The 18047-nt window shown below is 45.4% G+C and overlaps 2 protein-coding genes across 6 annotated transcripts in view; one reads left to right on the top strand and one right to left on the bottom strand.

Annotated features, from left to right (window-relative positions):
• The window catches only part of cog5 (component of oligomeric golgi complex 5), an 88137-nt gene that overhangs the window by 55321 nt on the left and 14769 nt on the right, over positions 1–18047 (bottom strand). The gene's annotated exons all lie outside the window — the stretch shown is intronic.
• On the top strand, positions 5685–15861 carry LOC138202406 (G-protein coupled receptor 22-like). 5 transcript variants are annotated; one of them, XM_069156347.1, is made up of 7 exons: positions 5685–6355; positions 9052–9635; positions 9865–9923; positions 10794–10899; positions 11620–11764; positions 12528–12674; positions 14222–15861. In XM_069156347.1, exons 5-7 carry the CDS (start codon positions 11642–11644, stop codon positions 15272–15274), a joined length of 1323 nt encoding a protein of 440 aa, XP_069012448.1. In that variant the 5' UTR covers positions 5685–6355; positions 9052–9635; positions 9865–9923; positions 10794–10899; positions 11620–11641; the 3' UTR covers positions 15275–15861. The 5 variants fall into 5 exon arrangements, with proteins under 5 accessions (XP_069012448.1, XP_069012447.1, XP_069012451.1 ...); XM_069156350.1 differs by lacking the exons at positions 5685–6355; positions 10794–10899 and adding exons at positions 6365–7781; positions 7916–8174; XM_069156346.1 differs by lacking the exon at positions 10794–10899.

Here is an 18047-nt window from a genome sequence, read left to right as displayed (position 1 = left end):
GAGAAAACAGGCCTCCCGCTGAGATGCGCATGTCAGTAAAACAGTCGATCTTCGTCTCTGCTTACGCTCCTCAGATAAACAGATGAAGAGTGAGAGGTGAAGAGCGAGAGCTGAAGAGTGAAAGATGAAGAGTGAGCGATGAAGAGTGAGAGCTGAAGAGTGAGGTGAAGAGTGACAGGAGATGAAGAGTGAGATGAAAAGTGAGATTAAGAGCAAGAGGTGAGGAGTGAGAGGTGAAGAGTGAAAGGTGAAGAGTGAGATGAAGAGCGAGAGATTAAGAGTGAGAGGTGAAGAGTGAGAGATGAAGAGTGAGATGAAGAACGAGAGGTGAAAAGTGAGATGAAGAGCTAGAGATTAAGAGTGAGAGGTGAAGAGCGAGCGATGAAGAGTGAGAGCTGAAGAGTGAGAGGTGAAGAGTGACAGGAGGTGAAGAGTGAGATGAAGAGTGAGAGCTGAAGAGCGAGAGGTGAAGAGTGACAGGAGGTGAAGAGTGAGATGAAGAGTGAGATTAAGAGCAAGAGGTGAGGAGTGAGAGGTGAAGAGCGAGATGTGAAGAGTGAGAGGTGAAGAGAGAGAGTTGTGAATAGTGAGAGGTGAAAAGTGAGATGAAGAGCTAGAGATTAAGAGTGAGAGGTGAAGAGCGAGCGATGAAGAGTGAGAGCTGAAGAGTGAGAGGTGAAGAGTGACAGGAGGTGAAGAGTGAGATGAAGAGTGAGATGAAGAGCGAGAGGTGAAAAGTGAGATGAAGAGCTAGAGATTAAGAGTGAGAGGTGAAGAGCGAGAGCTGAAGAGTGAAAGATGAAGGGTGAGCGATGAAGAGTGAGAGCTGAAGAGTGAGAGCTGAAGAGCGAGAGGTGAAGAGTGACAGGAGGTGAAGAGTGAGATGAAGAGTGAGATTAAGAGCAAGAGGTGAGGAGTGAGAGGTGAAGAGCGAGATGTGAAGAGTGAGAGGTGAAGAGAGAGAGTTGTGAATAGTGAGAGGTGAAGAGTGAGGTGAAGAGTGAGAGGTGAAGAGTGAGATGAAGAGCGAGAGGTGAAAAGTGAGATGAAGAGCGAGAGATGAAAAGTGAGATGAAGAGCGAGAGGTGAAGAGTGAAAGGTGAAGAGCAAAAGGTGAAGAGTGACATGAAGAGCGAGAGATGACGAGTGAGAGGTAAAGAGCGAGATGTGAAGAGCGAGAGGTGAAGAGCGAGAGGTGAAGAGTGAGAGGTGAAGAGTGAGATGAAGAGCGAGAGGTGAAAAGTGAGATGAAGAGCGAGAGATGAAGAGTGAAAGGTGAAGAGCGAGAGGTGAAGAGTGACGTGAAGCGTGAGATGAAGAGCGAGAGGTGAAAAGTGAGATGAAGGGCGAGAGATGAAGAGTGAAAGGTGAAGAGCGAGAGGTGAAGAGTGAGATGAAGAGCGAGAGATTAAGAGTGAGAGGTGAAGAGTGACAGGAGGTGAAGAGTGAGATGAAGAGTGAGATGAAGAGCGAGAGGTGAAAAGTGAAAGATGAAGAGTGAAAGCTAAAGAGTGAGAGCTGAAGAGCGAGAGGTGAAGAGTGACAGGAGGTGAAGAGTGAGATGAAGAGTGAGATTAAGAGCAAGAGGTGAGGAGTGAGAGGTGAAGAGCGAGATGTGAAGAGTGAGAGGTGAAGAGAGAGAGTTGTGAATAGTGAGAGGTGAAGAGTGAGATGAAGAGCGAGAGGTGAAAAGTGAGATGAAGAGCGAGAGATGAAAAGTGAGATGAAGAGCGAGAGGTGAAGAGTGAGATGAAGAGCGAGAGGTGACGAGTGAGATGAAGAGTGAGAGGTGAAGAGTGACATGAAGAGCGAGAGATGACGAGTGAGAGGTGAAGAGTGAGGTGAAGAGTGAGAGGTGAAGAGCGAGAGGTGAAGAGTGAGAGTTGAAGAGTGAGAGGTAAAGAGCGAGATGTGAAGAGCGAGAGGTGAAGAGCGAGAGGTGAAGAGTGAGATGAAGAGCGAGAGATGAAGAGTGAAAGGTGAAGAGCGAGAGGTGAAGAGTGACGTGAAGCGTGAGATGAAGAGCGAGAGGTGAAAAGTGAGATGAAGAGCGAGAGATGAAGAGTGAAAGGTGAAGAGCGAGAGGTGAAGAGTGAGATGAAGAGCGAGAGATTAAGAGTGAGAGGTGAAGAGTGACAGGAGGTGAAGTGTGAGATGAAGAGTGAGATGAAGAGCGAGAGGTGAAAAGTGAGATGAAGAGCTAGAGATTAAGAGTGAGAGGTGAAGAGTGAAAGATGAAGAGTGAGAGCTAAAGAGTGAGAGCTGAAGAGCGAGAGGTGAAGAGTGACAGGAGGTGAAGAGTGAGATGAAGAGTGAGATTAAGAGCAAGAGGTGAGGAGTGAGAGGTGAAGAGCGAGATGTGAAGAGTGAGAGGTGAAGAGAGAGAGTTGTGAATAGTGAGAGGTGAAGAGTGAGATGAAGAGCGAGAGGTGAAAAGTGAGATGAAGAGCGAGAGATGAAAAGTGAGATGAAGAGCGAGAGGTGAAGAGTGAGATGAAGAGCGAGAGGTGACGAGTGAAAGGTGAAGAGCAAAAGGTGAAGAGTGACATGAAGAGCGAGAGATGACGAGTGAGAGGTGAAGAATGAGGTGAAGAGTGAGAGGTGAAGAGCGAGAGGTGAAGAGTGAGAGTTGAAGAGTGAGAGGTGAAGAGTGAGATGAAGAGCGAGAGGTGAAAAGTGAGATGAAGAGCGAGAGATGAAGAGTGAAAGGTGAAGAGCGAGAGGTGAAGAGTGACGTGAAGCGTGAGATGAAGAGCGAGAGGTAAAAAGTGAGATGAAGAGCGAGAGATGAAGAGTGAAAGGTGAAGAGCGAGAGATTAAGAGTGAGAGGTGAAGAGTGACAGGAGGTGAAGAGTGAGATGAAGAGTGAGATGAAGAGCGAGAGGTGAAAAGTGAGATGAAGAGCTAGAGATTAAGAGTGAGAGGTGAAGAGTGAAAGATGAAGAGTGAGAGCTAAAGAGTGAGAGCTGAAGAGCGAGAGGTGAAGAGTGACAGGAGGTGAAGAGTGAGATGAAGAGTGAGATTAAGAGCAAGAGGTGAGGAGTGAGAGGTGAAGAGCGAGATGTGAAGAGTGAGAGGTGAAGAGAGAGAGTTGTGAATAGTGAGAGGTGAAGAGTGAGATGAAGAGCGAGAGATGAAAAGTGAGATGAAGAGCGAGAGGTGAAGAGTGAGATGAAGAGCGAGAGGTGACGAGTGAGATGAAGAGTGAGAGGTGAAGAGCGAGAGCTGAAGAGTGAAAGATGAAGACTGAGCGATGAAAAGTGAGAGGTGAAGAGTGAGAGCTGAAGAGCGAAAGGTGAAGAGTGAGATGAAGAGTGAGATTAAGAGCAAGAGGTGAGGAGTGAGAGGTGAAGAGTGAGAGATAAAGAGTGATGTGAAGCGTGAGATGAAGAGCGAGAGGTGAAGAGTGAAAGGTGAAGAGCAAAAGGTGAAGAGTGACATGAAGAGCGAGAGATGACGAGTGAGAGGTGAAGAGTGAGGTGAAGAGTGAGAGGTGAAGCGCAAGAGGTGAAGAGTGAGATGAAGAGCGAGAGGTGAAAAGTGAGATGAAGAGCGAGAGATGAAAAGTGAGATGAAGAGCGAGAGATGAAAAGTGAGATGAAGAGCGAGAGGTGAAGATTGAGAGGTGAAGAGCGAGAGCTGAAGAGTGAAAGATGAAGAGTGAGCGATGAAGAGCGAGAGGTGAAGAGTGAGAGGTGAAGAGCGAGATGTGAAGAGTGAGATGTGAAGAGCGAGAGGTGAAGAGTGAGATGTGAAGAGCGAGAGGTGAAGAGCGAGATGTGAAGAGTGAGAGGTGAAGAGTGAGAGGTGAAGAGCGAGATGTGAAGAGTGAGAGTTGAAGAGTGAGAGGTGAAGAGAGAGAGATGAAAAGAGTGAGAGGTGAAGAGAGAGATGTAAAGAGTGAGAGGTGAAGAGTGAGGTGAAGAGCAAGAGGTGAAGAGTGAGATGAAGAGCGAGAGGCGAAAAGTGAGATGAAGAGCGAGAGGTGAAGAGTGAGATGAAGAGCGAGAGGTGACGAGTGAGATGAAGAGCGAGAGGTGAAGAGTGAGAGGTGAAGAGCGAGAGCTGAAGAGTGAAAGATGAAGAGTGAGCGATGAAGAGTGAGAGCTGAAGAGCGAGATGAAGAGCGAGTAGTGAAGAGTGAGATGAAGAGCGAGAGATGAAGAGTGAAAGGTGAAGAGCGAGAGGTGAAGAGTGAGATGAAGAGCGAGAGATTAAGAGTGAGGTGAAGAGTGAGATGAAGAGTGAGAGGTGAAAAGTGAGATGAAGAGCGAGAGATGAAGAGTGAAAGGTGAAGAGCAAAAGGTGAAGAGTGACGTGAAGAGCGAGAGATGAAGAGTGAGGTGAAGAGTGAGAGATAAAGAGTGACGTGAAGCGTGAGATGAAGAGCGAGAGATGAAGAGTGAGGTGAAGAGCGAGAGATGAAAAGTGAGATGAAGAGCGAGAGGTGAAGAGTGAGATGAAGAGCGAGAGGTGACGAGTGAGATGAAGAGCGAGAGGTGAAGAGTGAGAGGTGAAGAGCGAGAGCTGAAGAGTGAAAGATGAAGAGTGAGAGCTGAAGAGCGAGAGTTGAAGAGTGAAGGATGAAGAGTGAGCGATGAAGAGTGAGAGGTGAAGAGTGAGAGCTGAAGAGCGAGAGTTGAAGAGTGAAGGATGAAGAGTGAGCGATGAAGAGTGAGAGGTGAAGAGTGAGAGCTGAAGAGCGAGAGTTGAAGAGTGAGATGAAGAGCGAGTAGTGAAGAGCGAGAGTTGAAGAGTGAGATGAAGAGCGAGAGATGAAGAGCGAGAGTTGAAGAGTGAGATGAAGAGCGAGAGATGAAGAGTGAAAGGTGAAGAGCGAGAGGTGAAGAGTGAGATGAAGAGTGAGAGGTGAAAAGTGAAAGGTGAAGAGCAAAAGGTGAAGAGTGACATGAAGAGCAAGAGATGAAGAGTGAGGTGAAGAGTGAGAGGTGAAGAGTGAGAGATAAAGAGTGACGTGAAGCGTGAGATGAAGAGCGAGAGGTGACGAGTGAGATGAAGAGCGAGAGGTGAAAAGTGAGATGAAGAGCGAGAGATGAAGAGTGAAAGGTGAAGAGCAAAAGGTGAAGAGTGAGGTGAAGAGCGAGAGATGAAGAGCGAGATGTGAAGAGCGAGATGTGAAGAGCGAGATGTGAAGAGCGAGATGTGAAGAGGGAGAGGTGAAGAGTGAGATGTGAAGAGCGAGATGTGAAGAGGGAGAGGTGAAGAGTGAGAGGTGAAGAGCGAGATGTGAAGAGGGAGATGTGAAGAGCGAGATGTGAAGAGGGAGAGGTGAAGAGTGAGAGGTGAAGAGCGAGATGTGAAGAGGGAGATGTGAAGAGCGAGATGTGAAGAGCGAGATGTGAAGAGTGAGATGTGAAGAGCAAGATGTGAAGAGTGAGATGTGAAGAGCGAGAGGTGAAGAGCTCCAGCACAATAAACACATCTGAGGAGAAGAATCAGGTTTTGTCACTGCAGAAGAACAACAGACGGACCCTGATTTGAATTCTGATCTGTCGGTCTGGCTTCGCTTTGTCTCGCGGTGCCTGTTGTTGCCATGCCGATGCCAAGTAGCCCTCATTAGTGCACTCACAAGCTACGTCGCAGATCTGCTCGGCAGGCAGTAGGAGCAGCGCTGCAACTGCTCCGACGGTAGCCAGATCGGGACAATTAAGCACAAACCATCCATCAGGTGCTGTGCAAACACAAACAGTGGAGGAGTGGCCAAAGTCCTGACAGGAAGGATGCTGCTGTTAGCATCGTCATGGCCACCGTCTCCTACCTGGGCACTTAAATGACGGCAAGCAAACTTACGTGGAGACGGCTGAGAGACAAAGGGAAAGAAACGAGGACTCAAGGACAGAAAAGATCTGTTCTGTCTCTACATGCTGGACACTGAATTTCCTCCACTTACTACAGGCAGCACGAAACAAAGAGAAAGATACCAAAGTAGGGAAAAAGAGGAACAAGAAATGAGTGTTAAGTCTGCTTTGTGAGTCCAATTAGTGAGACGCAGAGGTGTAAAATGAAAACGGAGAGAAGACAGTTTGAGGGGGAGGGAGCAGTGGATGAGTAGGAAGGGCTACTGGAGGCAGAGAGAGGCAGGAAGCAGGACGGCGACAGACGGAGGACAGAACAGAGAGAGGAGAGGAGAGGCAGAGCCGTCAGGACCTGAGGCTGCACGCCTTCTACCGCTCACATCTCTCATCGGAGGCAGAAGATCCTTCAGTGATGGACTACAACGCTAAATCTCAGCCGCTCAGTCCTGCCACCTGTGGGCACCGCGTTGCTTTGGGGGATTGAGATTACGCCGGGAGAAAGGACCCGAGGATCTCTGAGGAGTGCTCTCTGTCTAAAGGTAAACTCATGCACGGCACCACGTATCCATACTACCAGTGTTGTGGTGTGCAGATAGCAGGGCGACGTGAAACCAACACGTTCAGCTCCAGATAAACACACACAGCATGCTGACATGTTGCTGAGCTCTTCAGTCACGATTTTCAAGCAGCGATTATTTTGAGTTGGGAATAATTCCACTAAATGAGAGGCTGTCAAACAGCAAGGAGCACAAACTAAAAAGATGAGACGCAGCCGAGCGCGCTGCCTCCTGAAGAGACCGGCTCGTACCACACAAAACTCCTCCGACATGGTTTGGATCTGTCCTCAGTGAGGTCACCCAGAGGACAGATGAGTCACGAGACAGAAAATACAAATAAAAGAAAGGATGACAATCACAGCGAGTGTATGAAGCCTCGAAGATTAAAGACAGGAGCAACTTGGTGCAGTTAAAAAGAAGATTATAAAGACAGATGATGGGAATGAACTCAACATAAGAACCTGTTGAGAGGAAGTTGATCAAGGATGTGAGAATATTTTCCTTTACAAACAACAATCCATCTTTAAATTCACCTGATTAAATGATTCGCCTAGAAAAGGACTGAAAATACTGAAGAACAGAAGTGGACATTTTAACAGCTGCATTAAATGAATATTTAACATTATTTACTTCATAAATGTAATGAGTGAAGGGTTACCTAAATACTGATCTGAAACCTCACTGGCCTCCTGTGGGAGATATAGTTCATACGAAGGCTGGCGGGCCTGCTGCCAGCGCCCGGTAGGCGTGTTGACAGCAGGAGGTGTTCCAGCAGCTCGTTGGGTTCGGCTCGGAGTTTCAGGAGGTTGAAGTGAAGGTGAGCCCACCACGTTCAACATGTCCCACACTGCAGCGCCACGTTTCAGCTGCAGGCGATGCACCTGGGCGTCGTCATCTCTTCCATCATATAAGGTACCAACTTATTTATATCATGTGTCATATAAGCCCTCGTGGGATGGCCCATTTTAACAATCTCTCCCTCCTTGGAAGCAGCTCACATCCTCAGACTTGGAACCATTTTGGTCTATTATTACCGGACTTAGAAAATAAAACAACCTGCAATCTGCTTCATCTCAGCATTTCTACCAGTTTTAATTGCAGCTTTTAAAGTCTTTTCATACGGGTCAATTACAAGGTACAATTTATTCCAAGTTAGAGAAGGAGTAATGAGGTACAATGAGGTATATATATATTCCACAACACGCAGTACAGTTATCAGAATATAACCCATGCAGGAACGTCTATAACAGGTCACAGCGCATCATCAGGGTTATCTCATGTTGGGGAGGATTTAAATGGAAACTTGTTTTTTATCTTTGTCAGCCTCATCTGCAACCTAAAAAAAACTGCTGAATTCAGCTCGTATCGATTCCACTCAAACATCCCTCGTCATCGTGTTTCATCCACCGTAAGAGCCAAATCAGTCCGTACAGCAAAAGAAGTGGTCGATTCAGCCGTAAAAAGAAGATGAGTGATTACATTTCCTACATTTGGCAGAGTGAGTTTTAGAAGGTGATTGGTGGTTATATTTTGGTTGCTCAGGATTAGGGTCAGCCCATGTAACCAGCGCACATGTGCAGGGAGGAGCCATGTGACCGGGACAAGACAGAAGTCCGTTGCTGGGTTACCTGGTGGGAAAGAGTGGACAGAAATGTACAACGTACAACTCCGTGATAATAAAAGATGGAGTGGACTGTTTCCTGGATGTTGGATGGAAGCTCTGAAGGATGTACAAATGAACTGATGTTTAAGCCTGTATGTGGAAAAATAAACTGAAGACACTGGAACGGACCTCGTTTATGTAAGTATGCACCTGTCCAGACTATTAAACTGCTAATCTAAAGAACTCGAACATACAGATGAATACAGATGTGCGTGCCATTTCTTAGAGTTACTTCAATCATACGTATGAACATGAATGAATTCATGTCTTTTGTGTACCAACACAAAAACAACACTTTTTTTTTTCTAACTATTTTGAGATATACACAGAATTTTCTGTAAAACCTTTTTTTCATTTTAATGAAGCTCTCAAATGGTAAATGTTGTCTAAGTATACAAGAACACTATCTAAATAAAAATCAAACTTTCACTCTATTTTCCAACTTGTTATTTTAGCTTTTAATCATCACTGTCCTCTTTTGTGTATTGGTCTCAAATTGTCTTTTTAAATTGTCTTTTTCTTTTTTAATTTATTTTTTTTAATGGAATTTTAAATTGTTCTAGATTATTATTATTTTGTCTTATTGTTGGCCCATCAATCATCCGTTAAACACTTTGAGCTGCACCAAACTATAAATAAAGTTTGATTGATTGGAGACAGTAAGAGGCTTACTGAGACACATTGAAACTCGCTGATGTGACGCCGCCGTCTGAGTTATCTCAAACAGAACCTGTTCACAGTTCTCAGGGCTCGTTTACTGAACAACACATGACGAAAAGCATCAAAGATAAAACGCAAGGCATCAAAAACGGATTAAACAAACACCAAGAAGAGCGCAAACACTCGGAGACAGGCGTCCAATTAGCACAGAGAGAGCAGCGATGTGTCAGGGGATGATAAATGAGGTGAAATTAGATGGTGGCCTTGTGATGCAACATACAAGTCCATGTCAAGGTGACCCAGTTCCTTCTTTTCCTTTTATCTAACTGAAATCTTCCCTTGTTTCCCTCTGCAGGATCAAACATGGAGAGTGATGGAGGAAGCACGCCGGGGAAGAGGACGATGACAACAGAGGAACATGACACCATCCTCTGCTTCGATCAATTCCTCTCCTCCCATCTGTGAAGGCCGGCCGACTCTACATGACCTACATCTGGGCCTCTGACCTTTGGTGTAGCTCCGCCTCCCGCTGGAGCACACGGATTTGAAGTGGGTCGAGTCCAGAGGAACCACCACACACACTTTTCTTTTGTCTTTCTCTGGAAACCTTCCCTCCATTTTGCACTCTACTCCTTCACTGCTCTCTGGAATATGAAATCACAACCTGACGTGGTGTGACGTGAGCTGCTTCATATCGGGACCTTCAGCCTCTCAGGAGAGATAAAAGTGTGGAAGACGTCCAGTACCTGGTCAAAGTGGGACAGTGGAGAGAGAGAGAGGAGGATTGTTCTGGCTCTGGCATCACTTTCAGGCGGGGATGACACTGGAGGCGACAGCTCAAGCACAGCAGACAATGACAAGACAGAGCTCTGCATGAAAGACAGCATTGATCTTAGTGCACCGCACTGATGTTATAGACCACATGTCCCCCGATGAGGGGTGGGTGGGTGGGTGGGTGTGTGTGTGTGTGGGGGGGGGGCTCTCCGTGTGTCACAGACACTTTTCCCTTCACCCAAGTGCTTCCCCGAAGCTAAAGCTCTAAGACGACTTCTCTTTGTCTATTAAATTTGTTCTGATCATAGCGAGCATGCTGCAAACCAAGCAGATGAACTGAGGATTGACTTTGCCCAGTGAGAGTATGATGGGATGGTGTGATGTGCTCCAGCAGGTTCCTCTTGGCTACTTGGATTGCTGCTGAGCTGGAGAGGACACGGCTGGGAGGGAGTGGTGAGTTTAATCCTGACTTATCACACTTCTTTTCGTCCAAACCACAAGGAACAAAAGTCCAGAAACTAGAGATTGTAGTATGTTTGGCATTGGTTTATTCAGACTCAGCAAGAAAACCAAGACTGAAGTAAATGCCTTGGATGATGAACTACAGTCCCTTTAAGTCTGGCTTCAGGTTTCAGTATAAAAAGCACTATTTCACTTCTCATGCATGTGTACAAGTGAAATAGTGCTTGAGGGAAAGTTCAAACCCCGTTTGCCTCTCACAGCTGGCCAATCACAGCATGGATGTCAGATCCTCTATTTTAGTGAATTTACATTTCTTTGACGCAGATTCCTAATGTCGACACCTAAAAGGTGCAGGAGGAGGGTTTCCTACGCTGTGTGATGCTTTCTAGCAGCTCTTTGGTTGAAGCCCTCCGAGCGTGTCTGCTCTTTATCATAGACAATAGAGAACTTGTATTTGATGGTGTGTACGATCAAAACGGTGCCAGACTTTGGATTCAACTGTGAAGAAAGTTGTGTTGCCTTACTTAACAATACTGTGTGCAACATGACGGACAACTTCCATCTTAAGAGCCGTCCTCTTTGTCATTTCATGCACAAAACTGCAGCACATGTACAAGTATCTATTACTGAACTTTGTTCTTATGCAACTGCATATTTCAAGAAACAAAATCGTCACTATGTAAATAATTGGCGGGCGGATCAGAAAGTTGTGCAGCTCCCTGACGTAGACGGAGCAGAGAAGCTGTAACCTCGTTAGTAAGCAGTCCACGTTTCTAAATCAGCACCCGAGTGACATGCTTCTGTGATTTCTCCGTGTACATGACATCAAATCCTGTTTCAAACTCTGGAAATCGTCAACAGAGACGCTTGAAATGCTTCAGGAAGTCTACGGCGATGAAGCGATGAGCCTGGAGAGCTGTTCTGAGTGACGTTCACGTTTCCAAGAGGGGCGGAGCTTCACTGTCAGGTGCATAAAAAAACAACACTCCTCACAAAAGCATGTGTAACTCTGGTAGTGATTTTAATTCAGCGTCAGAACTTGGAGTACTTCTTCGCAAAGGTTACAGCTTCTCTGCTCCGTCCACGTCAGGCTGCAGCACACCATTCATGCGCTACAACAGCAGGCTCTGAGCTTTCTCATCCACCCTCGTACAAAGGCCTTGACTTTTGGCTCCTGTGCAGTTATGGCTTGAGTTAAACTTAGTAAGTACTCTTGCAGTGACCCTTCAGAACACCGTTTGGCAGTACGATCACCTGACTTGACGTATTGCCGTTTAGCTTTTTGTGTAAATCCCTGATAAATCATCTTTAATGTTTTCATACAAGCTGGTGCTTTTACATATATCCCAACCTCATAAGAGTCTGATTTAAACTCCAGAAGTCCCCTTTTGAAACATTGATATAATGAGGTCATTCTATTCAGGTCAAAGGTATTCAAATTAAAACTTACAAACAAGCTGCAGGTCAAGATAAAAATGGAAGACATGCAAGCAGGTCTTATTTATACAAGTGGAATGATATCAATAATGATATCATCTTTCATTTCACTTCTATTTTACTGTATACAGTCCAAAAACAAAGGCATTCATTTATTCTGCAGCATCAATACCGTCACATAGGTGAATTTGAATATACAATGATGGTTCACTTCTCAACAAAGACCTTTCTTGTGTAAAACCCTCTCCAGGCCTCTTCCTCCCATCAGGATAATGCACACATCCCCAGTGCTGATCTCTGCAGCCACCATGAGCAACATGACGGTGCTCGACACTGCTGACCCCTATGACCTCGACTTGACCTCCTCCGAGGCTATCTACCCCATCAGCTTCCAGGTATGACTACAGCCGCATAACACATACGAGAGCTGAAACGCTTCCTGTGGCGAATGAACCGAGCGCAGCACAGTGATGCACACGGAGCAGGAGGAAGCAGGAGGAAGCAGGAGGAAGCAGGAACTGTGTCCAACTCTGGAAACTGTCAACAAAGACCCTGGAAACCCTTCAGAAAGTCTACGGCGATGAAGCGAGGAGCCAGATGAGGTGTTCTGAGTGATGGTCCTGTTTTCAAGAGGGGCGGAGCGTCACTGTCCGAGACCAAAGAAGGCGCGTCAGATCAGGAGGGCAGTGAATTCACCCACCAGGGTCAGACTGTCAACACAGAGCTCTACTGTCATGTCCAGTTCGCCAACAGCAACACAACTGTCACTACCTACTCAAGAGTTCCCTGCAACTTCTTTCTGTTCCCCGAAAAATTACAAAAAACTATAATGTGGGCTCTGACAAGTTTCAGGTCCACAGTGAAATAAACAAATGTTCAGCGGTCACGTTAACGTGTGAAACTCAGCTGCTGATGTTGATCAAGAGACGACACTCTGAATAATTAGTCATGAAGGTCGTTGCTTCCCTCTGCTCTGTGTGCGTCGCTGAGCTGCGCTCGATTCGTGCACAGCAGCAACCTTTTGATGACACCTCACATCTTAGATTACCTTTTCAGTCCAAAACAATGTGGAAAAACTGAGGACTCTATCGATTATAAAGACTGAATATGTTACGTCACACTAAATGGCATCATTCTCACCCTGTTCTCTGTCGGTAGGTTTCTCTCACAGGCTTCCTGCTGTTGGAGATAGTGTTGGGCCTGAGCTCCAACCTCACTGTGCTGGTCCTCTACTGCATGAAACAAAACCTCATCAGTTCGGTCTCCAATATCATCACCATGAACCTGCACGTGGTGGATGTATTGGTGAGTCCTGACCTCAGTCAGCACTTCTCTTTTTACAAAAAGAAACTTCATAATGTGGCTGGTTACTGCTGGCATCTCATGACACTCACTAGTAAACATTCACTGTGTCAGATGGCTCGGGCTAAAAGTTCCATTCAGCGAACATTAAGTCAGCCTTTGACACCACATATGGAGGTCAATGCTGATTGGTTAAAGGCTGCGCCAATAGTTTCAAAATCATCCCGAGGTGTACAATGCAACAACTGGAAACAATTCCCTGTTAAAGGTGGTCGGAGTCGTATACAGCCATGGATAAATTTGTCAGTATTCTTAAGAGTTCATTGAGAAAATGCTTTATTCCTCCTAAAAAAGTGATGAAATGAAAAGCATTTTTCTCATCAACCTGCAGCCTTTTAGTTTGTGACACAGAGTGAAGAGAAAAATGTGGCTTCTTCTACAAAAATTATTCTGAAGTAACCTTGACAGATTAAAAAATTATAAATATAATTTTGTTCTAGAGATATTTTAATTAATAGCACATGTCTTAAAACTTCTGATCAGTCATTAAGCCTGTTTAAATGTAGAAAAGTGGTCAGTCTGCTGTTTGGTGTCACCACACTGAACGTGGAGCCGAGGAAACGATAGAGCAGCATGTTAAAGGCTGTAAGAGCTTCATGTTCCTGTGACTGCAGCTGCTCGTATTAGGAACCAGTTTAGGGTCCGCGGGCCTGGAGTCAGACTGCAGGAGGAACATGGAGCCCAGACCCAACAGAAGGACGGCGCTCACGGTCCACAAAGAAACAAGGCAAAGCTCACCATACCTGCTGGGGAACATGGAGGAGGTTGTGTTCTGGTTCAGGTTCCGTTTGCTGCGTCTGACACAGGGAGCCTTGAATCTGTGTGGCTCAATGAAATCTGAAGACTATCGAGGAACTCTGCAGCCAAACATGCTGCCCAGTGTTACAAAGCTCCGTCTGGACCAGGAGCCAAAACACACAGCTGAAAGCAGCACGAACGGATCAGAACCAAACATCGGACTGTTCTGAAGTAGCTTTTTCAAACATTGAACTTTCCCACCGCCGGAGCAGTTTGTTCTGGAAGAGTGGACCGAACTACCTGCTGACAGGACGACAGAAATGGAAATTGCTTGTTTGCAGTGATTTCCACTGAAGGTTGAGCAACAAAATATAAAATTAAGGTTCCATCAACTTTGCCATTTTAATTTGTTTTAGTTTAAAATATTCTGTTGAATCAAAAATCTAAATCAAAAGCCTGATTTTTTTTAATTAAATATGGAATAAAAAAAAATTATGGATGCTGATTACTTTTGTCAGTTTCCAGTTATTTCAGAGGAAATAGTGGGTTTTCTGTTTTTGTTGAAGGTTACCAAAAAAATTCATCCCCGACTGTATTCACGCAGTAAATTGAAGCCACAATGAACCTTTTGGTTTACATGTTGTTTTAGCCAATTACATCGTCAATAATTCCAAACCAGATTGTTTTCGTCAGACTACTGGAGATAAACATGACGTGTTTGGGCCGCGACCTGAACTTCTGTGTGTTTCCAGGTGTGTGTGTGCTGCATCCCGCTGACGGCCGTGGCGGTTCTGCTCCCGCTGGAGGCCGACACAGCCATGATCTGCTGTTTCCACGAGGCCTGCGTCTCCTTTGCCAGCGTGGCCACCGCTGCCAACGTCCTGGCCATCACCGTGGACCGCTACGATATCTCGGTGCGGCCGGCGAACCGCGTGCTGACGATGGGCCGAGCCGTGGCTCTGCTGGGATCCATCTGGGCTTTATCCTTTTTCAGTTTCCTGGTTCCGTTCATGGAAGTGGGTTTCTTCATCAGCTCCGGTTCTGATCTGGTGAACCAGACTTCAGTGGTGACGGTGGCTCACACTAACGAGTACTACACAGAGTTGGGTTTGTACTATCACCTGCTCGCACAGATTCCTATATTCTTCTTCACGGCTGTGGTGATGCTGGTGACTTACTACAAGATCCTCCAGGCGCTGAACATTCGCATTGGAACACGCTTTCAGCACAACTTACCGAAAAAGAAACAGAAGAGCAAAAACACGATCTCCCTGAGCACCGCGACACAACCGGAGTCGACGGACGCCTCACAGAGCAGCACGGGGGTCCGGTCGGGGGGGAGCGCTCCTCTGGGCATGCGGGCGTCGGTGTCCGTCATTATCGCGCTGAGGCGAGCGGTGAAGCGCCACCGGGAGAGACGGGAGAGGCAGAAACGAGTCTTCAGGATGTCTCTCCTCATCATCTCCACGTTCCTGCTTTGCTGGACTCCCATAACGGTGTTGAACACCATCATCCTCAGCACCGGACCCAGTGATTTGACTGTCCGCCTCCGCCTGGGCTTCCTGGTGATGGCCTACGGGACCACCATCTTTCACCCGCTCCTCTACGCCTTCACGCGGCAGAAGTTCCAGAAGGTTCTGAAGAGCAAGATGAAGAAGCGCGTGGTGTCTGTGGTCGAAGCCGACCCGACTCCAAACAACGTGGTCATTCATAACTCCTGGATCGACCCCAGGAGGAGCAAGAAGGTGACCTTCGAGGACACGGAGGCCAGACAGAAATGTCTGTGCTCGCAGGATGCAGAGTGAAGGAAGGAACTCGCATGTAAATATGTTGAATATGTAGTCGATGCTACACCGTGAAGAAACAGACAGAACAAGATTGAAAAGTGGTGTTTTCCAGTCCGATGGTGGAGAACTGTTTATGCAAATAGAGAGGTGGAAAAAAAACAAGCTAAAAAGAGGTGTACTCGTTAAACAATGACGTACGAACATCTCAGGCAGCTTACTGAAGGAATACTAAACTTCTGACCACAGGAAGGAAAATGTATTCCCCAATTAAACAGGAATAAACAAACACACTTACTACAAATATAAAAAGAGAAACTACAAATGGCTGATTGAGTTCAAGGCCTGCATTTAAAGCTGCTTTTTTCTTTCAGTGAAAAAAAAAGAGCCTAAAAATCGGTGTCACCGACACTTGAGGAAGGTAATTTATTTCTATTTATTGTGGACTGTTGTGGAGTGCTATCAAGGACAGTTCAGTCATAGCTCTGTATCTAAGCAGCGGTGCGTGTTGTTCTCTAGTTAATGTAATAAAGACAGATGTCTCTGTACAGTAATAGAATATCTTGATATTGTTTGTCATCATTTGTAATAAACAACCTGAAGCACAACCTGCGTCAGCATCCCTCTGCTGTTCCACCACCTGTGACTGGATACAGACACAAAACCCGTCAGATAAGTGGTCTGGATAATATTAACATGTGAAATAAAGTTACTCCTTCAGCTTCAGGTCACCTCCAGCTGTTCTAATATGTGGTAATGAAATAACTCCGATTTTAGACTTTAAATCTATTGTTCAGACTAATTGTCTGATTCACTGAAGGTCTACATGTGTAAAATCACAAACAAACTTCACACCAAAAAAAATGCAAAAAAATAAAGTCCCAGCTGATGTACTGATGATGTGCAGTGATGAAGGCGTCTTTCAAATGTGATATTTAACACGGTGTCCATTCTGCATGTTTTTCTGAATACATATGTAATATTGGGCGTTTCTACTTGAACATGTAAAATACTGAAAATAGATGAATTTAACATCTGTAATGATATTTACTGAATATAAGTAAATATAGGAGAAGTGATTGTTGTGTATTTTAGTCCGACTGAAGGTCAGGTGAACATCAGGAGAGACGCTGGTCTTATTGTGAAGGAGACGCAGGAAACCAAAGAATACGTAGAGAACGAGATTTTACGCCCGTTAAACATTTCTGATGTCAAAAGTAGAAATTATTCAGACATGTCGTCTGTCCAGAGGTGAAATTTTAGAGTTATTGAATGAACCGAATGCTGATTTCCAGCCAACAGCGTACTGTAGGTATCTCTGCTGGGATATCTGTCCTGTTCTTCAGGGGAGCTGTCCGTGGTCCTGAATGTGTCCCACACAGTTCACAGGTCGCTTCATAATGTTCACTGAATGAAACCAGGTCAGAGAGATGTGGACCTGCTGCACCTCTTTTATTTGACCACATTAGAGATTCAGGCCGAGGAGGAGGAGTGGCAGCAATCTTCCACTCAACTTTATCAATTAACCCTAACCCTAAACTTAGTTGTAAATCATTTGAGAGTCTGACTCTTAGTCTCTCACCCAAACTGGAAAGCAGAGAAACGGATTGTATTGTTGTTGTTTATCTCCCACCTGGTCCTTATTCAGAGTTTCTAACTGAATTCTGACTTTTGATCAGATTTAGTGCTGAGTTCAAATAAAGTGATGATAGTGGGAGACTTTAACATTCATGTTGACGTGGACAACGACAGCCTCAGTTCTACTTTCAGCTCATTATTAGATTCTATAGGCTTTTATCAGGATGTAAATAAACCCGTCACCGTGGTAACCACACCCTCCATCTGGTTCTGTCGTATGGGATGGAAACTGAAAATGTAATAGTATTTCCTCCAAACCCTGTTTTGTCAGACCACTTCTTATTAACATCTGAAGTTCCAATAATGGACTACACAACATGTGGGAATAAATCCCACTACAGTAGATGTCTGTCAGATGATGTCATGGCCAAGTTTAAGGAAGCAGTTACATGTTTATCCTCTTCGATGCCGTGTGTTAAAGCAGTGGAAGACATCTACGTTGATCTTAGTCCCACACAAGTGGATCATCTGGTAGAAAACACTGCAGTATCTCTGCTCCAACTCTAGATGATGTCGCCCCTCTGAAGAAGAGAGTCATGAACCAGAGGAAGTTGTCTCCATGGTACAACTCAGAACTACGCTCTGCTAGGCAGCGACTAGAAAGATGGAAAGGAAATACTTTGTACATGCTTCCATTAGGAGATGTCATCAGGAAGCACTGCATCAACTTCCATTGTTATGCAGATGACACTCAGCTATATCTTTCTATAAAACCAGATGAAACTAATCAGTTAGTAAAACTTGAAGCCTGTCTAAAAGACATAAAGTCCTGGATGACCAAAAACTTCCTGCTTCTAAATTCAGACAAAACAGAAGTTCTTGTACTTGGTCCTAAACACCTCAGAAACTCTTTCTGTAATCACTTAGTTACTCTCGATGACGTTGTCTTGGCCTCCAGCAAAACTGTGAGGAACCTTGGAGTCATCTTTGATGAGGATTTGTCCTTTAGACACCATATAAAGCAAATCTCCAGAACTGCCTTCTTTCATCTACGTAATATGAATAAAATCAGGAAAATCCTTCCTCAGCGTGACGCAGAAAAACTCATTCATGTGTTTGTTACTTCTAGACTAGATTATTGTAATTCCTTGTTGTTAGGATGTCCAAATTACTCATTAAAAACCTGCAGCTGATCCAAAATGCTGCAGCAAGAGTA

Source organism: Embiotoca jacksoni, unplaced genomic scaffold (genome assembly GCF_022577435.1).
Source record: "Embiotoca jacksoni isolate LCO1_2020_lvr unplaced genomic scaffold, fEmbJac1.0.p SCAF_21, whole genome shotgun sequence".
NCBI lineage: Eukaryota > Metazoa > Chordata > Actinopteri > Embiotocidae > Embiotoca > Embiotoca jacksoni.
Note: the sequence above shows the minus strand (reverse complement) of the source record. Positions and strands in the feature narration are given on the sequence as shown.

What these genes read in the sequence shown, in the direction of transcription:
- LOC138202406 (XM_069156346.1), top strand. Translation starts at nt 11,642, where the DNA reads ATGCACACATCCCCAGTGCTGATCTCTGCAGCCACCATGAGCAACATG. An exon ending in TCTACCCCATCAGCTTCCAG is followed by an intron (nt 11,765 to 12,527) that starts GTATGACTACAG and finishes CTCTGTCGGTAG; the next exon opens with GTTTCTCTCACAGGCTTCCT. An exon ending in TGCACGTGGTGGATGTATTG is followed by an intron (nt 12,675 to 14,221) that starts GTGAGTCCTGAC and finishes GTGTGTTTCCAG; the next exon opens with GTGTGTGTGTGCTGCATCCC.